The sequence below is a fragment of the Saimiri boliviensis genome, chromosome 17 (assembly GCF_048565385.1).
Source record: "Saimiri boliviensis isolate mSaiBol1 chromosome 17, mSaiBol1.pri, whole genome shotgun sequence".
Lineage (NCBI taxonomy): Eukaryota > Metazoa > Chordata > Mammalia > Primates > Cebidae > Saimiri > Saimiri boliviensis.
In genome coordinates, this window is record NC_133465.1 from 45307707 (window position 1) to 45332844 (window position 25138).

Sequence of the window (25138 nt, forward strand, 5' to 3'; positions counted from 1 at the left end):
GGGGCACTCAGAGGAAGAACCGCAGAAGTTCTAGCTCCTGCTTGAGACGGCTGAATGAGGCAGGGTGGGGTGGGGTGGGGTGCGGTGGGGAAGTCCTTCCCGAGTGACTGGGGATTCCCGCAATGATTCCCCCATTCCCACAGGACTCCCCTCTGGAAATCCCCCTTTTTCCCTCAGAGCCAGGCCTGTGTGGCCTAATAACGACGGCCCTAGTCTTTTTCCCATTCCCCACTCTTAGGCAGGCACTTAGGTCTGACTCCGGCTGTCGCCTCCGCTCCGGTGCAGTGCCGGGGCTGGAGGCGGGGCGAAGGGGCGGGGCCGCCAGTCTCAGTTAGCTCTGGGGGCGGACTCAGCGGCGGAAGTGGCGCCGCCGGAAGATCTTCTTCCGCCCTGAGGCGCTACCGAGGCCGCGGAGCCGGACTGCGGCTGGGGCGGGAAGAGCCGGGGCGGTGGCTGACATGGAGCAGGTGGGTCTCGGAGCGGTCGCTGGGAGCTGGTGGCGTGCGAGGGCCGTCTCCCGCCGGTCGAACCCGCTTCCCCGCCCGCTGTCCGTGCTGGGTTCCGTCCGACCCTTCCCACACCCGCCGCGTCCCAGGTTCCGCCCCCTTCCTTTCCCTGGCCTTGGTCCGCCCCACGCGGGTCGAGGTCTCCAGCAAAGACCCTAGGCGACCCGGCCTACCCTGGGGGGCCCGGGGAGGGCGTTCGGGATCGCCTTCCAAAGTCTCCGTCTTAACTGAGGGGAGAGGCGAGGGGAAGGTGTTGTGAGCACGGGCGGGTTTGGGGAGGGGTCGGGATCTGGGATTAGAGGGAAACATCTACGCATTCCGGTAGCTCTGCGTCTCACTGTCATCCTGTGTCTCCCCAATTTCCTTTGGAAAAGGCCGCGAATAACCTCCTAACTGATATCAAAAGGGCCCTTTAAGTCTTGAGTTCTTAGAGGTGCATATTACCGTGGACACTCCTTTTTTTTTTTTTTTTTTGAGGCAGAGTTTCGCTCTTGTTACCCAGGCTGGAGTGCAATGGCGCGATCTCGGCTCACCGCAACCTCCGCCTCCTGGGCTCAGGCAATTCTCCTGCCTCAGCCTCCTGAGTAGCTGGGATTACAGGCACGCGCCACCACGCCCAGCTAGTTTTTTGTATTTTTAGTAGAGACGGGGTTTCACCATGTTGACCAGGATGGTCTCGATCTCTCGACCTCGTGATCCACCCGCCTCGGCCTCCCAAAGTGCTGGGATTATAGGCGTGAGCTACCGCGCCCGGCCTGGACACTCATTCTTAATGACACGTTCCCCTAAACCCCGATTTTGACTTCCTCAGTCAATGTCTCCTGGTTTTCTTCGTACGACTCTGATAGTCGGTCAGAGTCCCGTTTCACGTTCTCCTCTGTTGCCCAACTCCTCGCTCTGTGCACTGAATCTCAGTGGTCTCATTTACAACCCCACGGCTTCAGCTTTACACCAACTAAATACCTAGATCAACATCTTTAGCACCACCCTTCCCTGGAGCTCCACGGTTACCCATCCAGCCATCATTGGGACAGCTCTGCTTCACATGGAGCTCACTGGGTCCAAACTTGAACTGGTCTTTTTCCGTGCAGATTAATTCTTCCTCTACCCCAACCCAGCCGGAAATATGAGAATACCTTACACTGTCTTTTCTTCTCTTTCAAGTCCCACATCTTAAAAGTGACCTAGTACAGCCAGCTTCCTGACCATCCTTCAAACCTGGGTCCACTCCGTCTCTTCTGTTACCATGCTGTTGATGTATTGTCGATTTCCAGCACTCCAACCCTGGCAGCTTGCAACCCAGTCTCCAAACTGTAACCTTGTGATCTTTTTAGAACACAAGTCTGGTCATGTCGATTCCTTGCCAATAACCGTTTTCTGGCTTTCCATCGCCTATGAGCTGAACCCCTAGCACAATTTACACAGCTCTCTGTGATCTGACTTCTTCCCTAGCGGTCTCCTGTGTGCACCCTAAGGTCCAATAATATGGCCCTGCAGCATGTGCCATGCCTACACTGGCCGTTCATGTCTTCATGACTTCGCACACACCAGTCCCACTACTTGGAAACCTCTTCCTTCTCTTATCTGCTGGGCTACCTTCTACATGTTTTTCAGTGCAGGCAGCACTGCCTCCCCCGGCGCCCAAGGTTATTGCTCCCCTGTGTCCTTAGCACCCTGTCCGTAATAGCATAGTCGCTGAGAATACAGACTCCTGCATCAGACTACCTGGGTTTTGACCCGTTTTGTGACCTTGATGAAATCAGTGTCTCAATTTCCTCACTTGTAAAATGGAGGTAGGAATGTCCCTACTTCGTAGAGTTACGAGGATTGAATGAAATATTGTATGTTTGGGCCGGGCGCGGTGGCTCAAGCCTGTAATCCCAGCACTTTGGGAGGCCGAGGCGGGTGGATCATGAGGTCAAGAGATCGAGACCATCCTGGTCAACATGGTGAAACCCCGTCTCTACTAAAAATACAAAAAATTAGCTGGGCATGGTGGTGCGTGCCTGTAATCCCAGCTACTCGGGAGGCTGAGGCAGGAGAATTGCCTGAACCCAGGGGGCGGAGGTTGCGGTGAGCCGAGATCGTGCCATTGCACTCCAGCCTGGGTAACAAGAGTGAAACTCTGTCTCAAAAAAAAGAAAAAAAAAAGAAATATTGTATGTTTAGGTCTTAAACCAGTGCGAAGCACAAGAATGCTCAATACGTTAAAGTGAGTCGGCTAGGTGCAGTGGCTCATGTGTAATCCCAGCACTTTGGGAGGCCAAGGCAGGAGGATCGCTTGAGGCCAGGAGTTTGTGAGTTGCCTGGGCAACATAGTGAGACCTCATTGCTACAAAAAATTTTAAAAACTAGCTGGGCATGGTGGTATGTGTGGGAGGATCCCTTGAGCCCAGGAATTTGAAGTTACAATGAGGTTTGGTTGTGCTACTGCACTCCAGTGTGGGGGAACAGAGTGAGATCCTGTTTCTAAAATATATAAATGAAAAGACAGTTATTACTATTTATATAAAGACAACACAGCTCACCAATTATGATTTTTAATTTCATAAGTTGCCTGAGGATGGTTGATGTGGCTTACTGTCATTTGATAGAGCGTGGTTCTCTTTTTTTTTTTTTTTTTTTTGAGACAGAGTCTTGCTCTGTTGCCCAGGCTGGAGTGCAGTGGTGCAGTCTCGGCTCACTGCAGCCTCCACCTCAAACCTGGCTCTTTGTCAATAAATAACATACTGGAGTGGAGGACACTGGGGGCAGGATCTGGATTTATCGAGTGAAGATTCAAGAGTGAAAAAGGCCCCGACCTGGTCTGCTCGGGAAAGCCAGTCTGGAAATATGTGCTTGTTACATGGCAAGCATTCAATCTGGAGAAATGTACACAGAGTTCCTGAGAATCAGAGGGAGAGAAAGGCCAGGGGTGGCTTCTGAGAAGCTGACAGTTAATGGGGGCTATAAGTGAGGGGAGGATTTTACCAGAGGGAGGCAGAGGCTGGAGTGGGCTCGGAGATCAGAAAGCTGGGTCCTCTGAACAGAGCTCCAGTAGGTGGTGGGGGGATAGGGGAACAGGGGAGACGGAACTGTGGAAGACAGAGGCAGCGTCCTCTGCTGAGGTTGGTGATTCCTTTCCTGCATTGGCCTTGAGGAAGTGTCCCTTGACTTGGGAGCCAGCAGGGACCATGCCTGGGGGGAACTATGCTCTGGAGGCCTAGTACCTGGTGTTTGGGGCCAGGCCCCCTGGGAAGGGTCATTGTGCATCCCTTTGGGCTGGGCCTTCTTTGGAGCTCTTTTGCCTGCCTGGAATGCACACCCTCCTTGCTTGCCCTGAGAGATGCTGACTTCAAGGCCAGGGTCAGATGGCCCCTCCTCCCCATGGCTTTTTTGACTTCGCTCATTCCAGCCTGGGTCAGATGATCCCTTCTCTGGGAGCCCACGGTCCTTTGTTCATTCCTCCCTGAAAGCGCTGATCACAGCGTGGTATTATTTATCTGCCAGTCTTCTTCACCAGACCCGGAATTCCTGAGGGACCAGAACAGGGTCCTGCGGCCCCGCAGGCCTCGAACTGTGTCCCGCCCGCTGTAGGCCCTCGGGACCTGTGTGTTGCGTTACGCTGAGCTCTCACACAGCTAGACCTGTTAAGAGAGAGCAGTGCGGGTGACACCAAAAACCCAGCACCTGGCAGCTTGCGCTCGTTCCACTGAGTGGTAGAGCCTGTTGGCTCCACTTTACAAATGAGAAAACTGAGGTTCAGGGGAGGTAAGGTCACGGTCACTCAGCAGGGATTTAAAGAACTGTCTCCTGACTCCAGGTCTGCATGTCTCCCAGAAACTGCCTTGGGGTCCCAGCTTCCTCCAAGGGGGAAGCTGCCATATCAGTGGGACAAAAGATAAGTAAGTGTCCCTTTTTCTGGCTGAGGAGAGGCTAATCCTGGCTTTGTCCAGGCAGAGCTGGTGCTTGGAGGATCCTGTGCTGAACCGCCCCCTGCCGCCTCACCTCTCCTGTCCCTCACCCTATGGGGGCCTTTTCTTGAGAGGGCTGAGATCTCTCCCGGAAGATGACTGGCCCTTGCCAGACTAACCTTGGGAACTTGGTTTACGTAGCAGCACGAAGGGGACGGGTAGGGGTTTCTGACTCACTGGCCTCTGAGTGGGTCAGGTCATGAAATCACAGAGCTGGGGGCATCCCTGCTCTGATTCACAGGGCCTGGCATGAGGGGGAAAGGAGGCGAGCGGACCTCAGCGTGTTAGGGTGTTCCTGTACACGGCGTGTGAGGGTGTTCCTGTACACGGCGTGTGAGGGTGTTCCTGTACACGGCGTGTTAGGGTGTTCCTGTACACGGCGTGTTAGGGTGTTCCTGTACACGGCGTGTTAGGGTGTTCCTGTACACGGCGTGTTAGGGTGTTCCTGTACACGGCGTGTTAGGGTGTTCCTGTACACGGCGTGTTAGGGTGTTCCTGTACACGGCGTGTTAGGGTGTTCCTGTACACGGCGTGTTAGGGTGTTCCTGTACACGGTGCCTTCAGAGCCTTCCCGGGTAGGGGGAGGAGTGTGGTGGTGAGTCTTGTTTCTGTTTGGCTTAACTCTTCCTCTTCCACTTCCCCAGAAGGAAGTGAGAAACAAGCCAGGCTTTGGCTTAGGATCTTATTTGTCATCGTAGCTGTGTCCTCCTCTCCCTACACCCCCGCTTCTCCAGGGGATTTCCCAAACCGTCTGTGGAGGGCTACAGTAGGGCCAGTAAGTCAAGCGTCCTGAGGCTGATGGCCTGGGCCAGTACACCCTGAATGTGCCATCCTCGCCAGGCACAGTGGTGCACGCCTGTAGGCTCAGCTACTTGGGAGCCTACTCCTAAGTTTTTGACTCCGGGACTAATGCCCAACTCCAAACCAGCACCCTTTCCCCCGTTCCAGGGTGGACGTTACGGATCCACAGACCGGCTAACTTACTAGACCTGTACTGTGGCCAGGCACTGTGGCTGTGACTTGGACCTCAAGGGCTTAGGACAGATGGCCTTGAGATACCTAGCTGTGATAAATGCTGACCCAGAGTTCTGAAAGGTTCGGAGAGCCTGTAGGGTGAGGAGAAGCTCTGCCCAGCAGGCAACATTTGAACTAATCTCTGAAGGGCCAGAGTTCTTCTCAAGGAAGGAGGTCATTCCAGAATGAGGAAACAGGGAGGCGAGGGGATGGGCCGTGGTGTGTCCTGGGCGCAGCCAATAGTCAGCAGAGTAGAGAGGGCGAGTGTTGACCCCCGTAGCAAAAGAGGAGTGCTGGGGTCTGGAGTCCTCCCTTCTCCTTTACCCTCCCCTGTTATCAAAGACTCACTGTTAACTCACCTTGAGTCTTCTCCCTACAAGTCAGGCTCAGGGAGGGGAGCAGGCAGCCCGTCTGAGGCCCCCAGGAAACCAGTTCCCCTGGCCTTCTTGTGGAGGGAGTGCCTGTGCTCTGGGCAGGAAAGACCCCGCAGAGGGTGTGCCGTGCCCTCTGGGCAGGGAGGGGTGGCTCTCCAGGCCGGGGTTGGAGTCCAGCTCCAGGAGGGGCAGCCTGGGCAGGGAGGGGCAGCTCTCCAGGCTGGGCGTGAATGTCCACGTGCCCCTGCGCATGTACTGCTGTAGGGGAGCGTGTAAATGGCAGTTTAGTACATTTCCTGGAAACCCACTATGAGCCTGGTACAGTTCTGGTACTGGGCATGTAGCAGTGAGCGAAGCACAGGAAGTACCTGCTCTCAAGGAGTTTGCATTCCAGTGGGAGACGACGGGCAGTAAACACAGACCAGTGAATGTGTCCTGTGTCAGGGGTAACAAGTGCTGTGAAGAATGCAGCAGGATAAGGCATACAGGGCGGGGGCTAAATCGGGGCTCAGGAATGGTCTCTCCAAAGGGACATTTGCATAGAGACCTCAATGGAGTGACAGAGCAAGCCCTGCGGAGCCCTGGGGAGGAGCACCCGTCAGAGCAGCGGTGCCAGGGCCCTGGACAGGGAGCGCGCTTGGTGTGTCCATGGACAGCGAGGGACCAGTGTGGCTGAAGTAGAGGGCTCGAAGGGAAGAGGAAGGGGGAAGAGGAGGGCTTATAGGCTGGGGTGGGGACTTCGGCCTTTATTCTGGGGAAGCCATTGGAGGTTGGGGCACTGGAGAGGTGTGGCCTGGCTTTTAACAGGATCCCTCTGGCTGCTGTGTTGAGAGCAGGCTGAAGGGGTGAGGGCAAGGAAGAGTGGCAGGTGGAGGTGATGGCCTGCACAGGGTGACATGGTGGTGGGTGAGCAGTGGGCAGATACTGGCTGGATTTTGCAGGAAGAGACTGCAGGAATTGCTCATGGTTCTGATGTGGAAGGGAGATGTGACCAGATGACTGCTGAGCCCAAAGAGGGCCTCTTGATACCCTGTCCCCTGGCCAGCAAGTGCTCTTGCAGGCAGCAACGTTCATACTTAGAAGGTCCCAGCCTGGCATGGGGAAGCTCATGTGCCTCTGGGGTCGGCTCCACTTTGCCCCTTCCTGGTTGGGGACTGTGGGCAGCTCTCGTTCCCATGAGTCGTCACTGCAGCTTCTGGGAGGGGCGCGAAGCATTAAGGCGATGATGTCTGTGGGCGCCACTGCGGGCCACCGCCGGCTGGATCTGTGTCTTCTGCACTGGCCCATCTGCCTGTCTGGTCTGCTGTCCTGTGTTCCCCTAACCAGCTCCCTCTGGGCCAGCCAGCAGCAGGACACAGACCAAGGCCAACCTCCTCCACACCCAGGGCCTCTGCCTTCTGCCCTCTGTGGAGTCTGTGTTAACCTGGCATTGACAGGGCTGCTTGACTCAAAACAACCCCAGCTCTGGCCTGAAGCCATCTCACCAGGCAGTCAGAGCTCGAGACTCTCTTCCTCTGGAGAAGAGCAGGAAAGTAATCCCAGCTAACCCTCACGTAGCCACCACTCTGCGTCAGAATCTCTCCTGGGCCATTGCATTAAGTCATTTAATCTCTTCTGGGCCATTGCATTAAGTCATTTAATCCACATCAACCTGTAAGGAGTAGGTGATATTGTTAGCCCCATTTTACCGGGAAGAAGACTGAGGCATGGTGAGGTTCAGTGACTAGCAAGGTGGCAATCTGAGATTTGACCCATCTCCTGGCTTGGAGTCCAGTTCTCTCGGCTTCACTGATCCTTCCTGATTTGTACTGAGTTAGGGGCACCACATGGGCAGGGGGTGCTGGTGCCAGCATTTCCTGTGGAATATGGGACGGCGGTGTTTGGAAGACCTGTGTCTACTATCCCCCTAGCCTCTGGGGGATTTGGAGAACCCACTCTGCCCAGAGATGTGAGTCATCTTTGGATATGAATAAGACTTGTTCCCCTTCCCCCTGAGTCCCAGGGCACAGCTCTGTGAAATAAGCTGTAGCTGGAACTTGCAAAGTTTGACCCAGCCCTCCCTGGGAGGCTAGGAGGTAGGGAAGGGCGAGGAGACTCAAAGCAGTGACAGTAGTTAATGTCTATGTGGTTAGACGATAACCATTTACTCTGTGGTGCCAGGCGCTGTGCTAGGCACGTCACTGTCATCATTGTCTCCTTTGGTGCCCCAGACAGCCCAGGGTCAAGACAGGTGTCCTCAGTCTACAGATGAAGCAGTGGAGGCTTGTGCAGAGAGTAGGTGGCTTTGTTCAAATCACAGACGTGGACTAGACATAAAAGCCTAAGTGTAGTATAATTCCAGCACTTTGGGAGGCCGAAGTGGGAGGATTGCTTGAGTCCAGGAGTTCAGGATCAGCCTGGGCAACATAGTGAGAACCTGTCTCTACCAAAAAAAAAAAAAAAGAAAGAAAAGAAAAATTAGTTGGGCATGGTGGCGTCTGCCTGTCATCCCAGCTGCTCAGGAGGCTGAGGCGGGAAGCTCACTTGAGCCAGGGAGTGTTTGAGGCTGCAATGAGCTGTAATTACACCATCGCACTCCAGCATGGGTGACAGAGCAAGACCCTGTCTCAAAAAAAAAAAACAAACCAAAACCAAAAAACAACAACCAAAAAAAAATTGCAGACTTGCCTGAGCTAGGAAACGGCTACTGAGAGCTGCAGTCAGCCAGGCTTTGGAGCTGCTTCCCTAAAGAAAGGTGGCCGGAGCTTCTGGCCTGGGGTATGACCAAGGGCTAGCAAGGAACCCTGTCTGTGGCTCTGCAGCCTGAGATTTGTAACTGGGGGTGGGCGAGTGGGAGGCAGCTTAGCCACCCTGCTGCCCTCCTCTTCTGGACGTGTGAGGGAACAGCCGTTGCTGCTCGCTGAGTGGGAGCTTGGAATTGCAGAGTCTGGTTACCAGAGAAAGGAGTAGAGACCAGCCCCTGCATTCCCCTAAGAGCTTACGCAGGGATCCAGGACAGCCCTCCACTTCCTGCCCTAAGCCAACCTGGGAATTCACCTTTGCCTGGAGCTGGAATAACCTGCCTTTCTATAGACGAAGGAACCAGGCTAAAGGGTTAGGGAACTTGCTCTGAGCCACACAGCAGGTGAATTGTAGAGTGCAGATTTGAACACAGGCCTTTTAGGGTGATTTTTATTACATGTCACTATAGTGTTTTAACCTCCCCCGCTTGCAATTTCCCTCTTACTTAAAAGGTCTTTATTGCCGGGCGCGGTGGCTCAAGCCTGTAATCCCAGCACTTTGGGAGGCCGAGGCGGGTGGATCACAAGGTCGAGAGATCGAGACCAACCTGGTCAACATGGTGAAACCCCGTCTCTACTAAAAATACAAAAAATTAGCTGGGCATGGTGGCACGTGCCTGTAATCCCAGCTCCTCAGGAGGCTGAGGCAGGAGAATTGCCTGAACCCAGGAGGCGGAGGTTGCGGTGAGCCGAGATTGCGCCATTGCACTCCAGCCTGGGTAACAAGAGCGAAACTCCTTCTCAAAAAAAAAAAAAAAAAAAAAAAAAAAAAAAAAAAAGGTCTTTATTTTTTTTTTTTTTTTTTTGAGACAGAGTCTTACTGTGTCACCCAGGCTGGAGTACAATGGTGCGATCTTGGCTGACTGCAACCTCCGATTTCCAGATTCAAGTGATTCTCCTGCCTCAGCCTCCCAAGTAGCTGGGATTACGGGCATGCGCCACCACACCCGGCTAATTTTTTTGTATGTTTAATAGCGATGGGGTTTCACCATGTTGGCCAGGCTGGCCTTGAACTCCTGACCTCAAGTGATCCTCCCTCCTCAGGCTCCTGAGTAGCTGGGACTACAAGTATGCACAACCACGCCTGGCGGATTTTGATATTTTTTGTAGAGACAGGGCTTTGCCGTGTTGCCCAGACTGGTCTTGACCTCCGGGGCTCAAGCAGTCCTTCCTCTTTGGCCTCCCAGAGTGCTGGGATTACAGGCCTGAGCTACCACACCCAGCCTATTGTTGCTTGTTTTAATGTAACTGAGGAAACTGAGTCTCAGAAGGGTTATGCCTTGCCCCAGATCACACAGCTAGAAAGGAAGAAGGCTGAGATTTAAACCGTGACCTCAGAGTCCATTCCTTTTTCCACGTACCAGCCACCTCCTGTTTGCCCTGAGTCCAGCACACCACCCAGAACCCTATACGAGTGGGGCTGATACTCTTTGTATCCTGGGGAGAGGAAGGGAAGGCCTGGGAAGGGGTGTGGGGGCCTGTGCCCACCTCTTCCCTTTGCCTCAGATAATTCGCTGTGCCCTGACACCTGACTTTCCTACCCTTCCCCACCCTCTTCCCCCTCTACCCTAGGATGGTAAAACCTCCACTTTCCACCTCCCTCCCAGTCTCCCTCCCTCCCCAAGTCTTAGCAGTTCAGCTTCCACAGACAGTCGACTGTCAAGTCTGCAGCCATCCCAGGCGACTGTTTCACGCCACAGGTGCTGTTCCCCTGACACTTCTGAAGGTGCTTGGGAGGGGCCAGCGACGGCAACTGGTGGGCTCTTTCGGCTGGGGAGTGCTGCTCCCAGGGCCTGGGGGACAGCTGGGCCATCTCCACAGTGCCCTTTCCTGCCCCCCCTGGTCAGGACGGAGGTAGGGGCTGGCGCTAGCTGTTACGCCTCTAGGGCCTGGCAGCCTGTAGTCAGCCAGAGATGAGTGCTTTGGGGACTGCAGTCCTAGGCCAAGGCAAGTTGTCATCAGGTGGTCTGATGGAGTTCAGAGGCCTTTCAGAGTCATCTGAGCGAGCCCCATTTTCAAACTGCAGCTAAGGAGGCCTCGCTCAGGGAGATGCTGGAGTTGGAGGAAGGGCTGACAGGTGGGACTCTGTGGCCGCCTTTACCCAAAGTGGTCTGGTTTTTATCTGTTTTATATGTTGAGGTTCCAGGTAAAGTATTACTGTTTGAAAAGTTTATCTTGCTTTGAAAAGGACGTGGTTTGTAGCTGGGGTGGGTGGTGGCTCACGCCTGTAATCTCAGTACTTTGGGAGGCTGAGGTGGAAGGGTCTCTTGAGCCCAGGAGTTCAAGACCAGCCTGGGCAACACAGGCCTCGTCTCTACAAAAAAATTAAAACCTTAGCTGAGCATAATGGCATGTGCCTGTGGTCCCAGTTACTTGGGAGGCTGAGGCGGGAGGATCACTTGAGCCCAGGAGGTCAAAGCTGAAGTTCACACCTCTGCCTCCAGCCTGGGTGACAGAGTGAGATTCTCTCTTAAAAAACGCAGAGGGAGAGGACTGAAGAAACCACTGACTTTTCCCCCCAGATAAACAGAGGCATGGTGAGAAGGACTTGTCCAGCGTTACTCGGAATTAGTGGCTGCCTGGAGACTGGGTGACAGGTCCCCTAACTCCGGACCAGTGCTCTGTCTACCTACAGGCTGTCATTTGGACTCTGGGCTGCTTTCGGTGGGAGAGTGATACAGAACACTCTTTCTTTGACTCTTGGCCAGCTACCCCCGCCCCTGCCTCCGAGCCCCCGTGCTTGGCTCCCACACTCCCTGGCATCTTCAACTCCCGCAGGCTCCTGCAACACCTCTGCTCTAGCCCCATCTGCGTCTCTCGCTTCGACAGGGACGTCTGGGCATGTGAGTGTCAGTGTGGTTGCCACTCCAAGTGCTTCTCACACCCAAGCTGCTGCCACCCAAGTCCTGTCCCCAGGGAGGGAGAAAGTCGGAGGGAAGGACAGACAGACACAGAAGTAGACTGGAGTAGGCGAGCGACAGCACCTGGAATTGAGGCAAGGACGAAGGAGGGAGGGAGGGAGGGGAGAAGCAGATAGAGAACGTGGAGAAAGGGGGAGAGCTGGATGGAGTGGAGCGAAAGACTCATAAATGGGAGATAGATTGAGAGAAGGACCCAGATGGGGAAAAATCGAGACAGACATGGATGACGATCTGTTCTGTGGGCTGTGGGGAAACAGGCATTCTTGTGCATTGCTAGTGGGAGTGCAAACTGCAAAGGGAACTTGGCAACGCCTCACCAACCACATATGCAGTTTGACCCAGCAATACCACTTCTAGGAATCTGTCTTGAAGATACACTTCCAACAACGTGAATATATATGTCTATGCTCAAGGTTATTCATTGCAGCATTTCTGGAATTACAAATCTAAGCACTCATTCATGGGAGGCTGAATAAACTATAGTTTGCCTATAAAATGGAATACCAAGCAGCTCTATCAAAGAACGAGGAAGGCAATGTAACACGGGTATGGGGTGCTCCCCAGGATATAGTGTTTAGGGAGAAGATAACAAGCAAGAGAGCGTCTGTCGTAAGCTCCTGTCCACGTAAGAAAGAAAAGATAGAAGAAATACAAGGCCAGGTGCGGTGCCTCACGCCTGTAATCCCAGCACTTTGGGAGGCCAAGGCGGGCTGATCACCTGAGGTCGGGAGATAGAGACCAGCCTGACTAACATGGCAAAACCCCGTCTCTGCTAAAAATACAGAGTTAGCTGGGCATGGTGGCGTGTGGCTGTGATTCCAGCTAGTTGGGAGGCTGAGGCAGGAGGATGGCTTGAACCTGGGAGGCGGAGGTTGCGGTGAGCCGGGATCACGCCACTGCACTCTCTAGCCTGGGTGACAGGGTGAGAGACATCGTCTCAAAAAAAAAAAAAAAGAAAAAAAAAGAAATATATACAAAGGAAGTATATCCGTTGTACAAAAGAAATATAAGAAGAATAAAGCAGACCCTAAAGCCGTAAGTTAACTGCTCACACGTGTAATCCCAGTACTTTGGGAGACCAAGGAGGGAAGATTGCTTGACCCCAGGACTTCAAGAACACCCCATCTCTTACCGTTCGGGGTTGAATTGTGACCCCCTAAAAAAGATGTATTGAAGTCCTAACTGCCTGTACCTCAGAATGTGACCTTATTTGGAAACAGGGTCATCGCAGATGTGATCAGTCAGGGTAAGGGCATGCTGGAGTGGGCCCAGCATGACTGGTATCTGTGTAAGGAGATGGCCATATGAAGGCGGACACATTGGGAGAGCCCCATGTGACAATGAAGACGGGTTGGGGTATGTGGCTGCAAGCCAAGTCACGCCAGATTGCTCGCATACCGCCAGGAGCCAGGAAGAGGCAAGGAAGGGGTCAGGGAGCATGGCCCTCCCAGTACCTTTCTCAGACTTCCAGCCTCCTGAACTGTGAGATGATCAGTTTCCATCATTTCAAACAAACAAACCCAAATGACAGACATGAACAAGGGAGCAGGTAAAAAAAAATACTTGCAAGGAAATACAGGCCAGGCGCGGTGGCTCACACCTGTAATCCTAGCACTGTGGGAAGCCAAAACAGGAGGATCCTTGAGCCCAGGAATTTGAGACCAGCCTGGGTAACATAGTGAGATCCCTGCCTCCAAAAAAAATAACATGAATTAGCCGAGTATGGTGATATGTGCCTGTGGTCTCAGCTACTTCGGAGGCTGAGGCGGGAGAATCGCCTGAGCTCAGGAGTTGAAGGCTGCAATGAGCCATGATCATGCCACTGCACTGCAGCCTGGTTGACAGAGCAAGACTCTGTCTTTAAACAAACAAACAAACAAAACCCCACACAGATGGAAAGAAAAGTTACTTTGTGAAACAGACATGAAAGATGAGGAGAGAGAGATGGAGAGAGTGAGGAAGGGAGACAGGTCTGGTTGCAAACAAAAGGTCCGTCAGAGACAGGGAAATGTCACCCGCCCTGGAGCTGGGCCCGTCACCGTGAGGGATGTGCTGAGCGTGCAGTCTCTGGCACAGATTTGGCTGATGGATGTTGGGGTCCCATTGCCAGCGGCCTGTCACATCCCCTCCCCGCTGCCTCCTTCCAGAGCCGAGCCGGCTTCTCCGCAGCACTGTGGAGATGAACTTGTCATGGGGCTCAGAGTGTGGTGTCGGGAGCAGCCTCGGCTCAGTGCCTCCGCCTCCCCTGCCCCCAGTCTCTGCTTCAAACAGTCAGCTCCTGTTAGAGGGGCTTGCACAGGGGCAGAGGGGTGGATGAGCCGGCTTGCTCAGAACCTCCTGCCAGCCACCAACTGGCCTGGGCTAGTTTTGGATGTGGTAGACTGAGGGGCCCAGGAAGGTAGCCCACATAGCAAAGTGTGGTGGGCTACATCAGGACAGGAGAGTGGTTAGACCTTGCCTTCCCAAGATCAGGGACAAACATTAGGGCCCCCCTTCCTCTAGCCCCCAAATATACTCGCTGGTACTGGGGTGTGGGAAGACTGAGGGAGCCGCTTGGTCAAGTCCCAGAAGCTCAGGCCCCACCAAGCTGGTGCGTTTCTGCCTCCCCGCTTCAGCTCCTCTCTGACTTTCAATGGGACCTTTCCTTCTTACCCAAGGGATGGGACCTCTTAGAACCCAGCAAATGGATGGGGCAGAGACCCCAGGCCTGGGGGCTGCATGGCAGGGAGAGAGTGCCAGGGTTCCTTTTGTCTTTAGGGTTCCTGAGAGCCCCATGGTGGCACAGGGCGTTAAGGGATTGGGTAAATCCATTCACCTCTCTGAGCCTTGGTTGTATCTGTAAAGGAAGAGGAACCGTCCCTGAGTGGACATGAACAAGGCCTTGGACATGAGCGTGGCAGTGGATGTGTAGGCACTGGGCAGTAGAGCACTGGGCTGGCCTCCAGAGCGGCTTACTTCCTGCTGTCTTTAGGATTTGGCCTGTTCCTGTCTGCTGTGTGGCATGGAGCTGAGGGCCAGGAGGCCCACGGAGCATTCATTCATTCAGCAGTCAATTACAAAACACCTGTGATGTGCCAGGCATTGTGCTGGGCACCAGGGAGACACAGTGACCATGTCAGATAAAGCCCCTGAGGCTGTGGAGTTGACAGTCTAGTGAGAGAAGGGTAAACAGTGAAATAAAACTAATAAAGATCCTTTCAGATAGTGACCCAGCTCACTGAGGAAAGGAAGGCAGCTTCCTATCATGTTCCGCCGTGTGTGTGGGGAGGGGGGTGGGAGGCTGTCTGGGGAGAGGACTTTTGAGCTGCCCCCGAAAGGCCTGTGCGAGAACATTCCAGGCATGGGGAGTACCAGATCCAAGGCCCCAAGGCAGGACAGGGCAGCTGTATTGAGGGATGTAAAAGAAGGCCGGCGTGGCGGTGGCAGCAAGACTGGAAGAAGGGCTGGGCAGAGGCCACTCTGCAGGCCTGGACTGAGAGGGCCGGGTGAGGAGGGCGGGGGCTCTGGGAGGGCCCTGGAGCAGGTTCTCTAGGCCGGCTGTTGTGCGAAGAGCTGGAGGGTGAGAGGCAGCCTGGAGGCCCACCTGTGAGAAGCAGATTGCAGTGGTCCAGGCAGAGATGGTGGTGGTTGGGCCTGGGCAGGGCAGGGCAGGGGGTGGTGGCGCTGAGAGGGACCAAGATGCCTGCTCTCCATAGCTCGAAGCACACAGACAGCTCTAGGAAGGCCCTCCCAGTTGCCATGGATTAGGGGGTGGGAGGGGAAGGCTGGCTGCTGGGAGGGAATGTGGCTTTGTGCTTAGAAAACAAAGAACAGAGCTTGGGGCCCTCTTCTCCTGGGGGTGGTGGCAGGCCCAGAGGCTGTTGACAGGACCAGAGACTGGAGCTCAGGGCTGGGCCTGGCAGGAGCAGGCTGTGGCCCCAGGCATCCGGGAGCGGGTAGGTGCCCAACTGAGGGACCCCGGAGCCCTCCAGGGTGTGGCTGCTGGGCTTGGGGCAGGGAGTATCAGGAAGGACAGATAGCCGAATGCTCGCCCCAGCAGCCTGGGAGCCAGGCCGGTGGAGGAGGTTTGGGCAACAGGGCCGTGGGCTTGGGACCCAGTGTGTGGACAGATGTGTTTGGGAGCCGATGGTGGCCCTGGGGGTTGTGGGGGGAGGGACAGGAGGAGATTGACAGGACTCTGCCTCTGCCTTGCCCCCAGCCTCACTGCTGAGGCCCCGCCCTCCCCGCCCTGAGGTGAGGGCCCACCAGGATGAGCAAGCTGCCTGGGGAGCTGGGTGGAGACTTGGAGCACAGCCTGCCCGCCTTGGCCTCCCTGGGCTCCTCGCTGTCCCACAGCCAGAGCCTCTCCTCGCACTTCCTTCTGCCGCCCGAGAAGCGAAGGGCCATCTCCGATGTCCGCCGCACCTTCTGTCTCTTCGTCACCTTCGATCTGCTCTTCATTTACCCAGCTAACCGAACCCAGAATGTGAGGAGGGGGCAAGCCCTCCCACGTGGCGGGACGACAAACTGAGGCCCGGCCTCAGTTTGTCGTCCGCCACGTGGGAGGGTTGCCTCTCCTCTGGGGTTGGTTAGCTGGGTAAAATGAAGACTAGGAGGATATAACAGTGGTTCTCATCTTCTGAATGAAGAAAACGGGGCTCGGAGGGGCTGCATCATTTGGCCAGGGTCCGTCCACATGCACTTGTGCGAAGGCCGAGGCCTTGAACCCACCCTGTGGCTCCAGAGTTCATGCTCTTGGCCTCTGCTCCATACTGCCCCCTGGTGGAGGCTCCTGAGAGAAGGTGGGGGGAGACCCAGCTCTGGCAGAGCTGTTTGTCTTCTTTCTGCCTGCCACTGCCCTCTGGCTCCAGTTGGTTCGTTCATTCGTTTCTTCAATCATTCATTCATTTATTTGTTCATTCATTCATTCAGCAAGCATTTTTTGAGTCTCTGTGCTAAAAGCAGAGGCTAGCCAGGTGTGATGGCACACACCTGTTTTCCCAGCTATTCGGGAGTCTGAGGCGGGAGGATCACTTGAGCCCAGAAGTCTGAGGCTGCAGTGAGCCATGATCGCACCACTGCATTCCAGCCTGGGTGACAGAGTGAGACCCTGACTCAAATAAATAAGTAAATAAAAGCAGAGGGCACAGTGGGGAGCAAAACAGGAAAAACTCCCAGTGGCTCTGATGAGATGCTGCCCCTCCCCTGGCCCACGCAGTGCTTGGCCCACCCTCGGAAGCGCAGTGGCTTCATCTGGTCTCTGGGCAGGGCCAAGCCCACAGAGGCAGGAGTCTTGGAAGCAGGGCACCCAAGGCTCAGTTTCGTTCCAGCTCCTCGGTTCTTTTCCACTCTGCGTTGACCTGGTGACCTCAGCAAGGGACTCAGCTTCTCAAGTCCTCCCCTCCTTCTCCTTCAGCAGCGTGGGCTCCCCATCAGAGTTCTGGATGGCGAGGGCCCTTCCTCCAGGTCTCAAGCTTATGTGACCGGAAAACCATGTCTTGTTGATAGAAGTGATGAGCTCGGGGAAGGTGCCGGCTTGGGGCAAAGAGAATAAGTCTGATTCTGGGCACGTTGAGCTGGAGGGAGAGACGGGGCCCTGAGGGTGACTGTCCCCTGTGCACCAGAAATGAGCTGGCACCTTCAGGGAGCTGGAGCCATGGCCATGGATGGCCCCAGGGGCTATCTCTCCCCGAAGGCTCAGGGGCTTCTGCAGAGCTTCCAAGGTCTTAGGTAGACTTCCTTTTCAAGGTCCCATCCAACATCAAAGCAAACACTAAAACTTACCTGCACCCTTCATTGAATACATATTTTCTTACCCAAGGAGAGCCGAAAATATTTTGATAATTTTACTTTTGTTTTGTTTTGAGACAGGGTCTCACTCTGTCAGCCAGGCTGGAGTACAGTGGTGTGATCATGGCTCACTGTAGCCTCTACCTCCTAGGTTCAAGGTTTCCTCCCGCCTCAGCCTCCCCAATAACTGGGACCGCAGATGTACCACGTGTTTGGCTATTTTTTTTTTTTTTTTTTTTTTTTTTTTTTTTGGTAGAGATGGAGTCTCACTATATTGTGCAGGCTGGTCTCAAAGTGCTGGGCTCAAGTGATCCTCCCATCTCATCCTCTCACAGTGCTGGGGTTAGAGGCATGAGCCACCGCGCCTGGCCTCTGTAATTGTGCCTTTGAAGTTGTTTGGCCATGTCGGCTGCAGCTGCTCTGCAGTCCTCGAAGGTACCTAGGAATTCTGGCAAAGTGAGGAGATCTAACTTACCAATTGTTTTCAGATGTCATGAAAAATTTCAGAATACAGGATTGAACAATTAGTAAAGTCAGCATGATGTTTCCCTTGGCAGACGTAATTAAAATTGTATTGATTTTCAGTCTTGTAGTTTTATTTTTGTGTTTGGGAGCATATATATTTTTAGTTCGCTGACAGACTGAGTCTGTGTTGCCCGGTGGTTACAAGGACCTCAGTAGGGTTGTGCTGAGCTGGGGACCTGCAGCCAGAGTGTAGCAAAGCAGGGTCTGAAACCTGGCTCTCCCGCATACTGATCCGGTCAGCACCAGTGGGTGCCCAGGCTAGAGAGAGCAGGGAGGAGGACAGTGCTCTGAGGCCCAGCGACTGAGGGTGGAAGGGGCTGCAGAGCCCAGGGCGGAGGCTGAGGAGTAAGAGGAGGGCTGGGTGGCATGGGTTGGATGGGGTGGGGTGGGTGGGTGGCAGGCCTGGGGCCTCACCAGCAGCCAGAGGAGAGGTGGCATCGGATTTTGAGGGGGCTGGGGTGGGCTTCAGGTAGAGGCATGTGGTGGGGCTGTGTGCTCAGTGATGGAGCATCCGTATCTTTAACAAGCCCCTCAGATTTGGCTGCGCTGCCGGAGAGCAGAAGCCCTGGTCTAGGCGGTTGCGAGGGGTTTTCTTCCCCAGGGTTCCTGGGCTCCATCACTCCGAGTCCCTTGTGTCCTCCCTTCTCCAGGGTGGCTGGTGCCCCACCTGAAGAAGTCTAGGCCCATCACCCCCAGTCTTTCCGAAGAGTCAGGCCACAGTGTGGCTTGGTGTCCATCCAGTCCGCCAGACCTCTGGACACTGGAGTCCGGGCCAAGGCCTCGGGGGTCCTGGTGAAAATGTGGGCTGGGCTGGGGTAGGGACAGGGGCAAGGACACATCCGCTCCCTCCCCACTTCACCCTCTCCAGCAGCATGATGGATTTTGCCCATTACGCATAAACCTAATCAATTGATTTGCCACCTGAGGCTCCGTCTGATACCACTGCCCACCCCCAGCCCCCATCAGCCCAGATGGATTATTGGCTGGGAAGAGGGAGCAAGCACCACAGTGCCGGGAGGGAGATGGAATCAGAGGTGGGCTCCCGGCGCCCTTCTGCTGGCCCTGCGTGGGGCCCACTGCCTCCGCTGCACAGCCCTGAAACCTCCAAGCTGCCCCTTCCTAGGCAGGGTGCTGGAACCTAGCCCTGCCCTTCGGGGCGGCCTGCATCCTTAGAGGAATGGTATTGGTGCTTCGGGGGCCCCCTTGGGTGGTGGCTTAGCACCAACAGCCTCGCCTCCAGGTTCCCCCTTCCCTACCTCCTGGGCAGCCCCAGGCCCTTGCGTCCACCGTCTACTGCAGAGCTCTTCCTGTCTTCCTCCCACAGACCAACACAGGCATCCGCAAGAACCTGGAGCAGGAGATCATCCAGTACAACTTTAAAACTTCCTTCTTTGACATCTTCGTGAGTGGCCTTGGGAGATCCTGGGGACCCTGAGCAGGGAAATGACTTCTGCTGGGTTCTCCTCCTTGCACGGATATCCAGTCTGATGAGAGACTTGGCTCCCATCCTTAGGGAGCCATCAGTCACAAAGCCCCACCTTCAGAGAGCCCCAAGTGGGAGAGGGAAGATAAGACCCCAGTCCAAGGTTACCTCCAAATTTTCCTAGAGAAACGTTGAGTCAGTCATTGTCCCCTGAGGCATGCATGCCCATGGGGAGGGAACATGGGGGCAGGACCGGAGGGGAGATCAGCCTGCAGCAGGGTGGGGGACATTCACTTCCTGTGACAGCCTGGCTCCCAACCCCTACCAGGTCCTGGCCTTCTTTCGCTTCTCTGGACTGCTCCTGGGCTATGCTGTGCTGCGGCTTCGGCACTGGTGGGTGATTGCGGTAAGATGCCACGTTCCTGGCAGCCCTGGACCCTAGCAGGGCTGGTGGAAGGGATGGGATGGAGGAGGACTCACTTCCCAGCCTCTGCTTCCCCCTCCCTCCATCCCTTCCCTGGGCAGGTCACGACGCTGGTGTCCAGTGCATTCCTCATTGTCAAAGTCATCCTCTCCGAGGTCAGTGGCTCAGGGTCTGGCTGGTCTGGTGGGCATCTGACCTGAGTGGTGTGCTTCTGGAGAGGACCATTTCTCTGATTTGGGGTGTCTGTCCCTGTTGTCTGGGATGGAGGAGAGGGAATCCTGAATCCTGTCCTTTGGTATCTCTAAGGAATCATTCTTCACCTGCTTCCCTCAGCCCCCTGAAGGCCCAAGATTCAGAAAGTTCTTTCTCCAGCCTAACCCCGGTTTATCCTGCTGCAGACTTGAGAGGGTTCCTAAGAAGCTGCTACTAGGAATGGGGTGTATGCCAGTTTGGCTGGCTATAGGTGGTGGCTGCAGGAGAGGGCTCTGGGTTGGGGTGACCCCTGCCATGGAGCTCAGCCCCCTCCCTCCACAGCTGCTCAGCAAAGGGGCATTTGGCTACTTGCTCCCCATCGTCTCCTTTGTCCTCGCCTGGTTGGAGACTTGGTTCCTTGACTTCAAAGTCCTGCCCCAGGAGGCCGAAGAGGATCGATGTGAGTGCTCACGGGTAGGGATGCAGTGAGGGTTACCACAGCCCCAAGAGAGGTGAGTTGTGGGCATGAGAGTCAGTCTTTTGGTTTTGTTTTTTTTTTTTTTTTTTGAGATGGAGTCTCACTCAGCTGCCCAGGTTGGAGTACAATGGCGCCTTCTCAGCTCACTGCAACCTCCGCCTCTCAGGTTCAAGAGCTTCTCCTGCCTCAGTCTCCCAAGTAGCCAGGATTACAGGCGCCTGCCACCACATTCGGCTAATTTTTTTGGTATTTTTAGTAGAGATGGGGTTTCACCATGTTGGCCAGGCTGGTCTCAAACTCCTGACCTCAGGTCGTCCTCCCGCTTCAGCCTCCCAAAGTGCTGGGATTACAGGTGTGAGCCACCGCGCCTGGTGAGAGGTCTTGAGGCATCTTGCCACCTCTAAGCAGCCTCCAGTAGCCGGAGTGGGAACCTGGGGTAGGGGTGCCCCAGGCTGCTAGTGTGTAACTGTCCTGGGTCTGGGCCGTGGCGGCCCATGTCTGCCCCTCCAGGGTATCTTGCTGCCCAGGCTGCTGTTGCCCGTGGACCCCTTCTGTTCTCCAGCGCTCTCTCTGAGGGCCAGTTCTATTCACCCCCAGAATCTTTTGCAGGTGAGGGCTGATGTGTGGGGGAACTGCTTTCAGGGAGGGGCCTTGTGGGGAAAGGGGTAGGCTGGGTGTGCTCTTTCTATTACTTCTATCAGGCTCCCTGGGGAAAGCCAGCAACCCTCTCCCACACACTTTTATCCCCCACATCCTTGCACTCACATTCCCGAACCCCACTACCTCCCCACGCTCCCCACCCCCGCCATTGTTATCTGTGCCTGTTTTCCGCAGGGTCTGACAATGAATCAGATGAGGAAGTTGCTGGGAAGAAAAGTTTCTCTGCTCAGGTAGTTGTCTGCCCACCCCCGACTTCTGCCTTTGGAATGGGCACCTGGAAGAGGGCGGTGTGGGGCTTAGCCTGGGGGCGGGGGTTTCCCAGAAGAGGCTGAACCTCGGTTAGTCCCCATCCGTCTGAGTGTCTGCCCCACCCCCAGTCCAGCCCCCTGGGTCTGCCTCATGCCTGGGCCCACAGGGCAAGCAGCCACAAGCCTGCAGGGCCCAGGGAGACCAGCCCAGACCCCCCCATGTGGCTTGTCTAGAGAGAGAACAGGCCACGAAGACGGTCCAGGTGACCCCTCCCTGCTTCCTGCTTCTGTCCAGGAGCGGGAGTACGTCCGCCAGGGGAGGGAGGCCGCAGCAGTGGTGGACCAGATCTTGGCCCAGGAAGAGAACTGGAAGTTTGAGAAGAATAATGTAAGAAGCCCTCTCCCGTCTGACTCTGCCATGGGCATTAGGTGTTTCCACTCCCTTTTCTGAGGCCTAAGGAAGAAACCCAAGGATCGCATGGGTTGGAGCCATATTCCTGCCCCAAGAGAGGGAGCTGGGCTCTCAGGTTGGCAGGAGGCGGGGCTGGATTGGACGTTCCCCGCCCCTACTGCGCCCGCCCCCCCCCCCCCCGCCACCATCCCCCTTGGCCCCCCTCCCCGCACCCTGTCTTTACTTCCCTGCTGCTCTGCCCCTCAGCTTCAGGCTTTGAAGGGGATGCCAGGCTTCTGCCTGCATCCAGTGTTTCGTTTCATGATCAAAACAACATTATCTACAAAGATTGCAGAGAGCTTAGAAAACAGGGAAACAGGCCCCAGTCCCTCTCTCTGGCCGGTTCCTGTGGCTGCACCACTGGCCTGGAGACATGGTTTCTCATGGTTGCAGCTGCAGCCGTGCTCCCATCTTTTAACTCAACATCAAAAGCCTCTCTCCCGCCAGTGCCGTGGGTTTCTCAGGAGCTGCTGTTTTGTAACGGCTGCTCAGATGTCCCCAGACTCCTGGAGGTTTCCATCCTGAGCTGTTAAAACCCTGCCCTGCCTGTCACCCATTTCTGTGCCACCAGCCCATCCCCTGCCTCCACTCTCCTCCCTGCCACCTCTGTCCCTGCCACAGGAATATGGGGATACCGTGTACACCATTGAAGTACCCTTTCACGGCAAGACGTTCATCCTGAAGGTGAGTGAGGGGATTGGGTGTCCTGGAGCCCCAGACAGCACTGGTGGCTCCAGGAAGGGCCCAGGGGGCCCTTTGGTGGGTGCCCCCCAAGAGGGAAGGGTTGGTCTGCCCGAGCCCGTCTGGCACCACCCAAGCCTCTGCTGCTCTGCCCCAGACCTTCCTGCCCTGCCCTGCGGAGCTCGTGTACCAGGAGGTGATCCTGCAGCCTGAGAAGATGGTGCTGTGGAACAAGACAGTGACTGCCTGCCAGGTGAGCCCGCCTGGCCGCCTCTTAGGGCATGGGTCGGGGACAGTCACACCACAGTGGGATCACTGAAGCACTGCGCCTCAGCTGCCCCGTCTATACAGTTGGTATGATGGTTAACAGTGCCTGCTCGAGAGGGTCAGGAGGAGGGCAGGAGGAGTGCCCATCCGACGCTGCCCAGGGCCTGCAGATGACCATAGCTCTTAGTGAAGGGGCCCGTCCAGAGGAGCCTGGACTGGGGGGTTCCCATCCCTGGGGTTTTCCTGGGGTGACCTGTTCCACAAGTCCCCGTTGACGACCTTCAGATCCTGCAGCGAGTGGAAGACAACACCCTTATCTCCTATGACGTGTCTGCGGGGGCTGCGGGCGGCGTGGTCTCCCCAAGGTGAGTCCCTGCCAGGCCCCCTCCGCTCAGCCAGGCCTTCTGCACTTTGGCCTTGGGTCAGTGTCCCCCAAGCTAACCCTTCCCTCCCCAGGGACTTTGTGAATGTCCGGCGCATTGAGCGGCGCAGGGACCGATACTTGTCATCAGGCATCGCCACCACACATGGTGCCAAGCCCCCTACGCACAAATATGTCAGGTGAGCCTTGCCTTGCCTGGGGTCACCCCTGCCAGCCCCTCCCTTGGGAGCATTGAGCAGCGCAGGGTACGGCATGTACGGCCGGGTGCTTCCCTGCTGAGGCTGCTTTCCTGTTCCCTGCCCCACTGGGTTCTGCCCCTCCCGGCCACTAATCCTGCTAATCTTGCTGCTCTATCTATGGAGGTGGGGGGTGGCGGACAGCTGGCACCAAGCAACCAAGGCTGGAGAGGATGTACGGGGGTGGCTGGCTGGGGTAGACCATGGATGGGGACCCGTGCAGGGAAGGGGCCTGAGAGCCATGTGGTCACTCTGGGCTGATTGACCTGAGCAGGAGGCGCTACGTTCTGGGTTTCATTTTCCTGCCTAAGGAGACTTGGGTCCGCTGTCCTCCTACTCACCCTGTCCTCACTCCCTCACCTTTCTCTGGAGTGGCTCAGGAGTCCCCCAGAGATAGAGGGGTTACGGTCTTCCGCACCTGTGCCTGGGCTTCTGGAATCTTCCCTGCTGTCTGGTCTTAGGCTGTGGTGCTGTGGACGGCCCTCCCCATAGACCCCCACTCTTCCCCATCCCCTCCTTCCAGCAGAGAGCACTGTTCTTTGAATAGGACACTGGGCTCTGCTTTGAGCATTGCACAAACTTGCTGGGAGTCGGGCAAGCTCACTTCCTCTCTGGGTGCCAACTTTCTTATCTTTGGCGTGGGCTTAGGCATGCTCAGTGGCACTGAGGGAGAATGAAATGGTGATGGGATGTGAACTGTGCCTCCCAGGCTTAGCCTCCTCCTGAGCAGGCGTCCCCTCCTGAAGGGGAAGGGGTAAGAAGTGCCAGCCCAGCCTACTCTGCCATAGCAGGGCTGACCTAGAATCTCTGGACAGGGTGGATGAGAGCTGGGAAGGTGGTGAGCTTCCTTCCCCTGGGGGTGTGCAGGCACCAACAAGCTGTTGTAGGAGGATTCAAGCATCACATAGTGGGTGGGGTGGGGGGCTGATTCTGCAGCCCCGGGGACACCTGTGCTAAGCCTTGTTGACAGGGTAGCTCTGCCTTCCTGCTTCCAGCCCAGTCCCAGCTGGGCCAAGAATGGAGTGTGAGTGGTGGGGGCACGGGGGCTGTCAGAGCCTTGCTCTGGTCCAGAGTCCCCCTAATGACGCCTCTTTCCATAGGGGAGAGAATGGCCCCGGGGGCTTCATCGTGCTCAAGTCGCCCAGCAACCCCTGCGTCTGCACCTTCATCTGGATTCTTAATACAGATCTCAAGGTGGGGTGCTGGGGGGCTTCCAGGTGGGTTCGTGGAGTGGAGGGGACACTGCTGCTGTCTTGGTTGCTGTGTGACCTTGGGGGTTCTCTGCCACGCCTGGGCCTCCCTATGTCAGCCTCCTTTCTTACTTGAAAATGTGGGTCAGGGTCCAGATGGTCTCTTAGCCCTGAATTGCCATAGGGCATGTGCCCCCTTCTTACCCCTGAGTCCTGAGGCCCTGAGGAGGGGTGGCTGGTGGCCAGCCCAGCCCCACACGCGTCTGTTTGTGTGGCTGGTGCCAAGAGCCAGGCACAGCATGTTCTTCCCACCAGGGGTGAGGGGGAAAGGGCAGGGCAGCCCAGGCTGGATTCCAGAGCTGCACCTGCATTCTGGCCCAGAGCCCCCCTGCTGGTACCAGCTGCAAGGGGGGACCCTGCTGAGGCCAGGCCATCAGGTGACTTCTGCCTGCCTTCCCTCAGGGCCGCCTGCCCCGGTACCTCATCCACCAGAGCCTCGCGGCCACCATGTTTGAATTTGCCTTTCACCTACGGCAGCGCATCAGTGAGCTGGGGGCCCGGGTGTGACCGTGCCCCCACCCACCCTGCGGGCCAGGGTCCTGTCACCACCACTTCCAGAGCCAGAAAGGGGGCCAGTTGGGCTTCAGCTGCCCACACAGGACCT

At 55.9% G+C, this 25138-nt stretch overlaps 1 protein-coding gene across 1 annotated transcript; it reads left to right on the top strand.

Moving 5' to 3' along the window:
* Positions 1–358: 358 nt before the first annotated feature.
* On the top strand, positions 359–25138 carry STARD3 (StAR related lipid transfer domain containing 3). Its single transcript, XM_003942846.4, has 15 exons — positions 359–467; positions 15747–16013; positions 19167–19244; positions 19594–19671; positions 19791–19844; positions 20224–20341; positions 20870–20968; positions 21194–21249; positions 21563–21655; positions 22340–22402; positions 22557–22652; positions 22952–23031; positions 23123–23227; positions 24385–24478; positions 24937–25138. The coding sequence occupies exons 2-15, from the start codon at positions 15798–15800 to the stop codon at positions 25039–25041; spliced, it is 1335 nt and encodes a 444-aa protein (XP_003942895.3). The 5' UTR covers positions 359–467; positions 15747–15797; the 3' UTR covers positions 25042–25138.

Bases quoted from the DNA above. Each gene is read 5' to 3' on its own strand.
- STARD3 (XM_003942846.4), top strand. From the start codon at position 15,798: ATGAGCAAGCTGCCTGGGGAGCTGGGTGGAGACTTGGAGCACAGCCTG. The intron at 21,656-22,339 runs GTAAGAAGCCCT...TCCCTGCCACAG, and splicing joins GGAAGTTTGAGAAGAATAAT to GAATATGGGGATACCGTGTA. The intron at 23,228-24,384 runs GTGAGCCTTGCC...CTCTTTCCATAG, and splicing joins CCTACGCACAAATATGTCAG to GGGAGAGAATGGCCCCGGGG.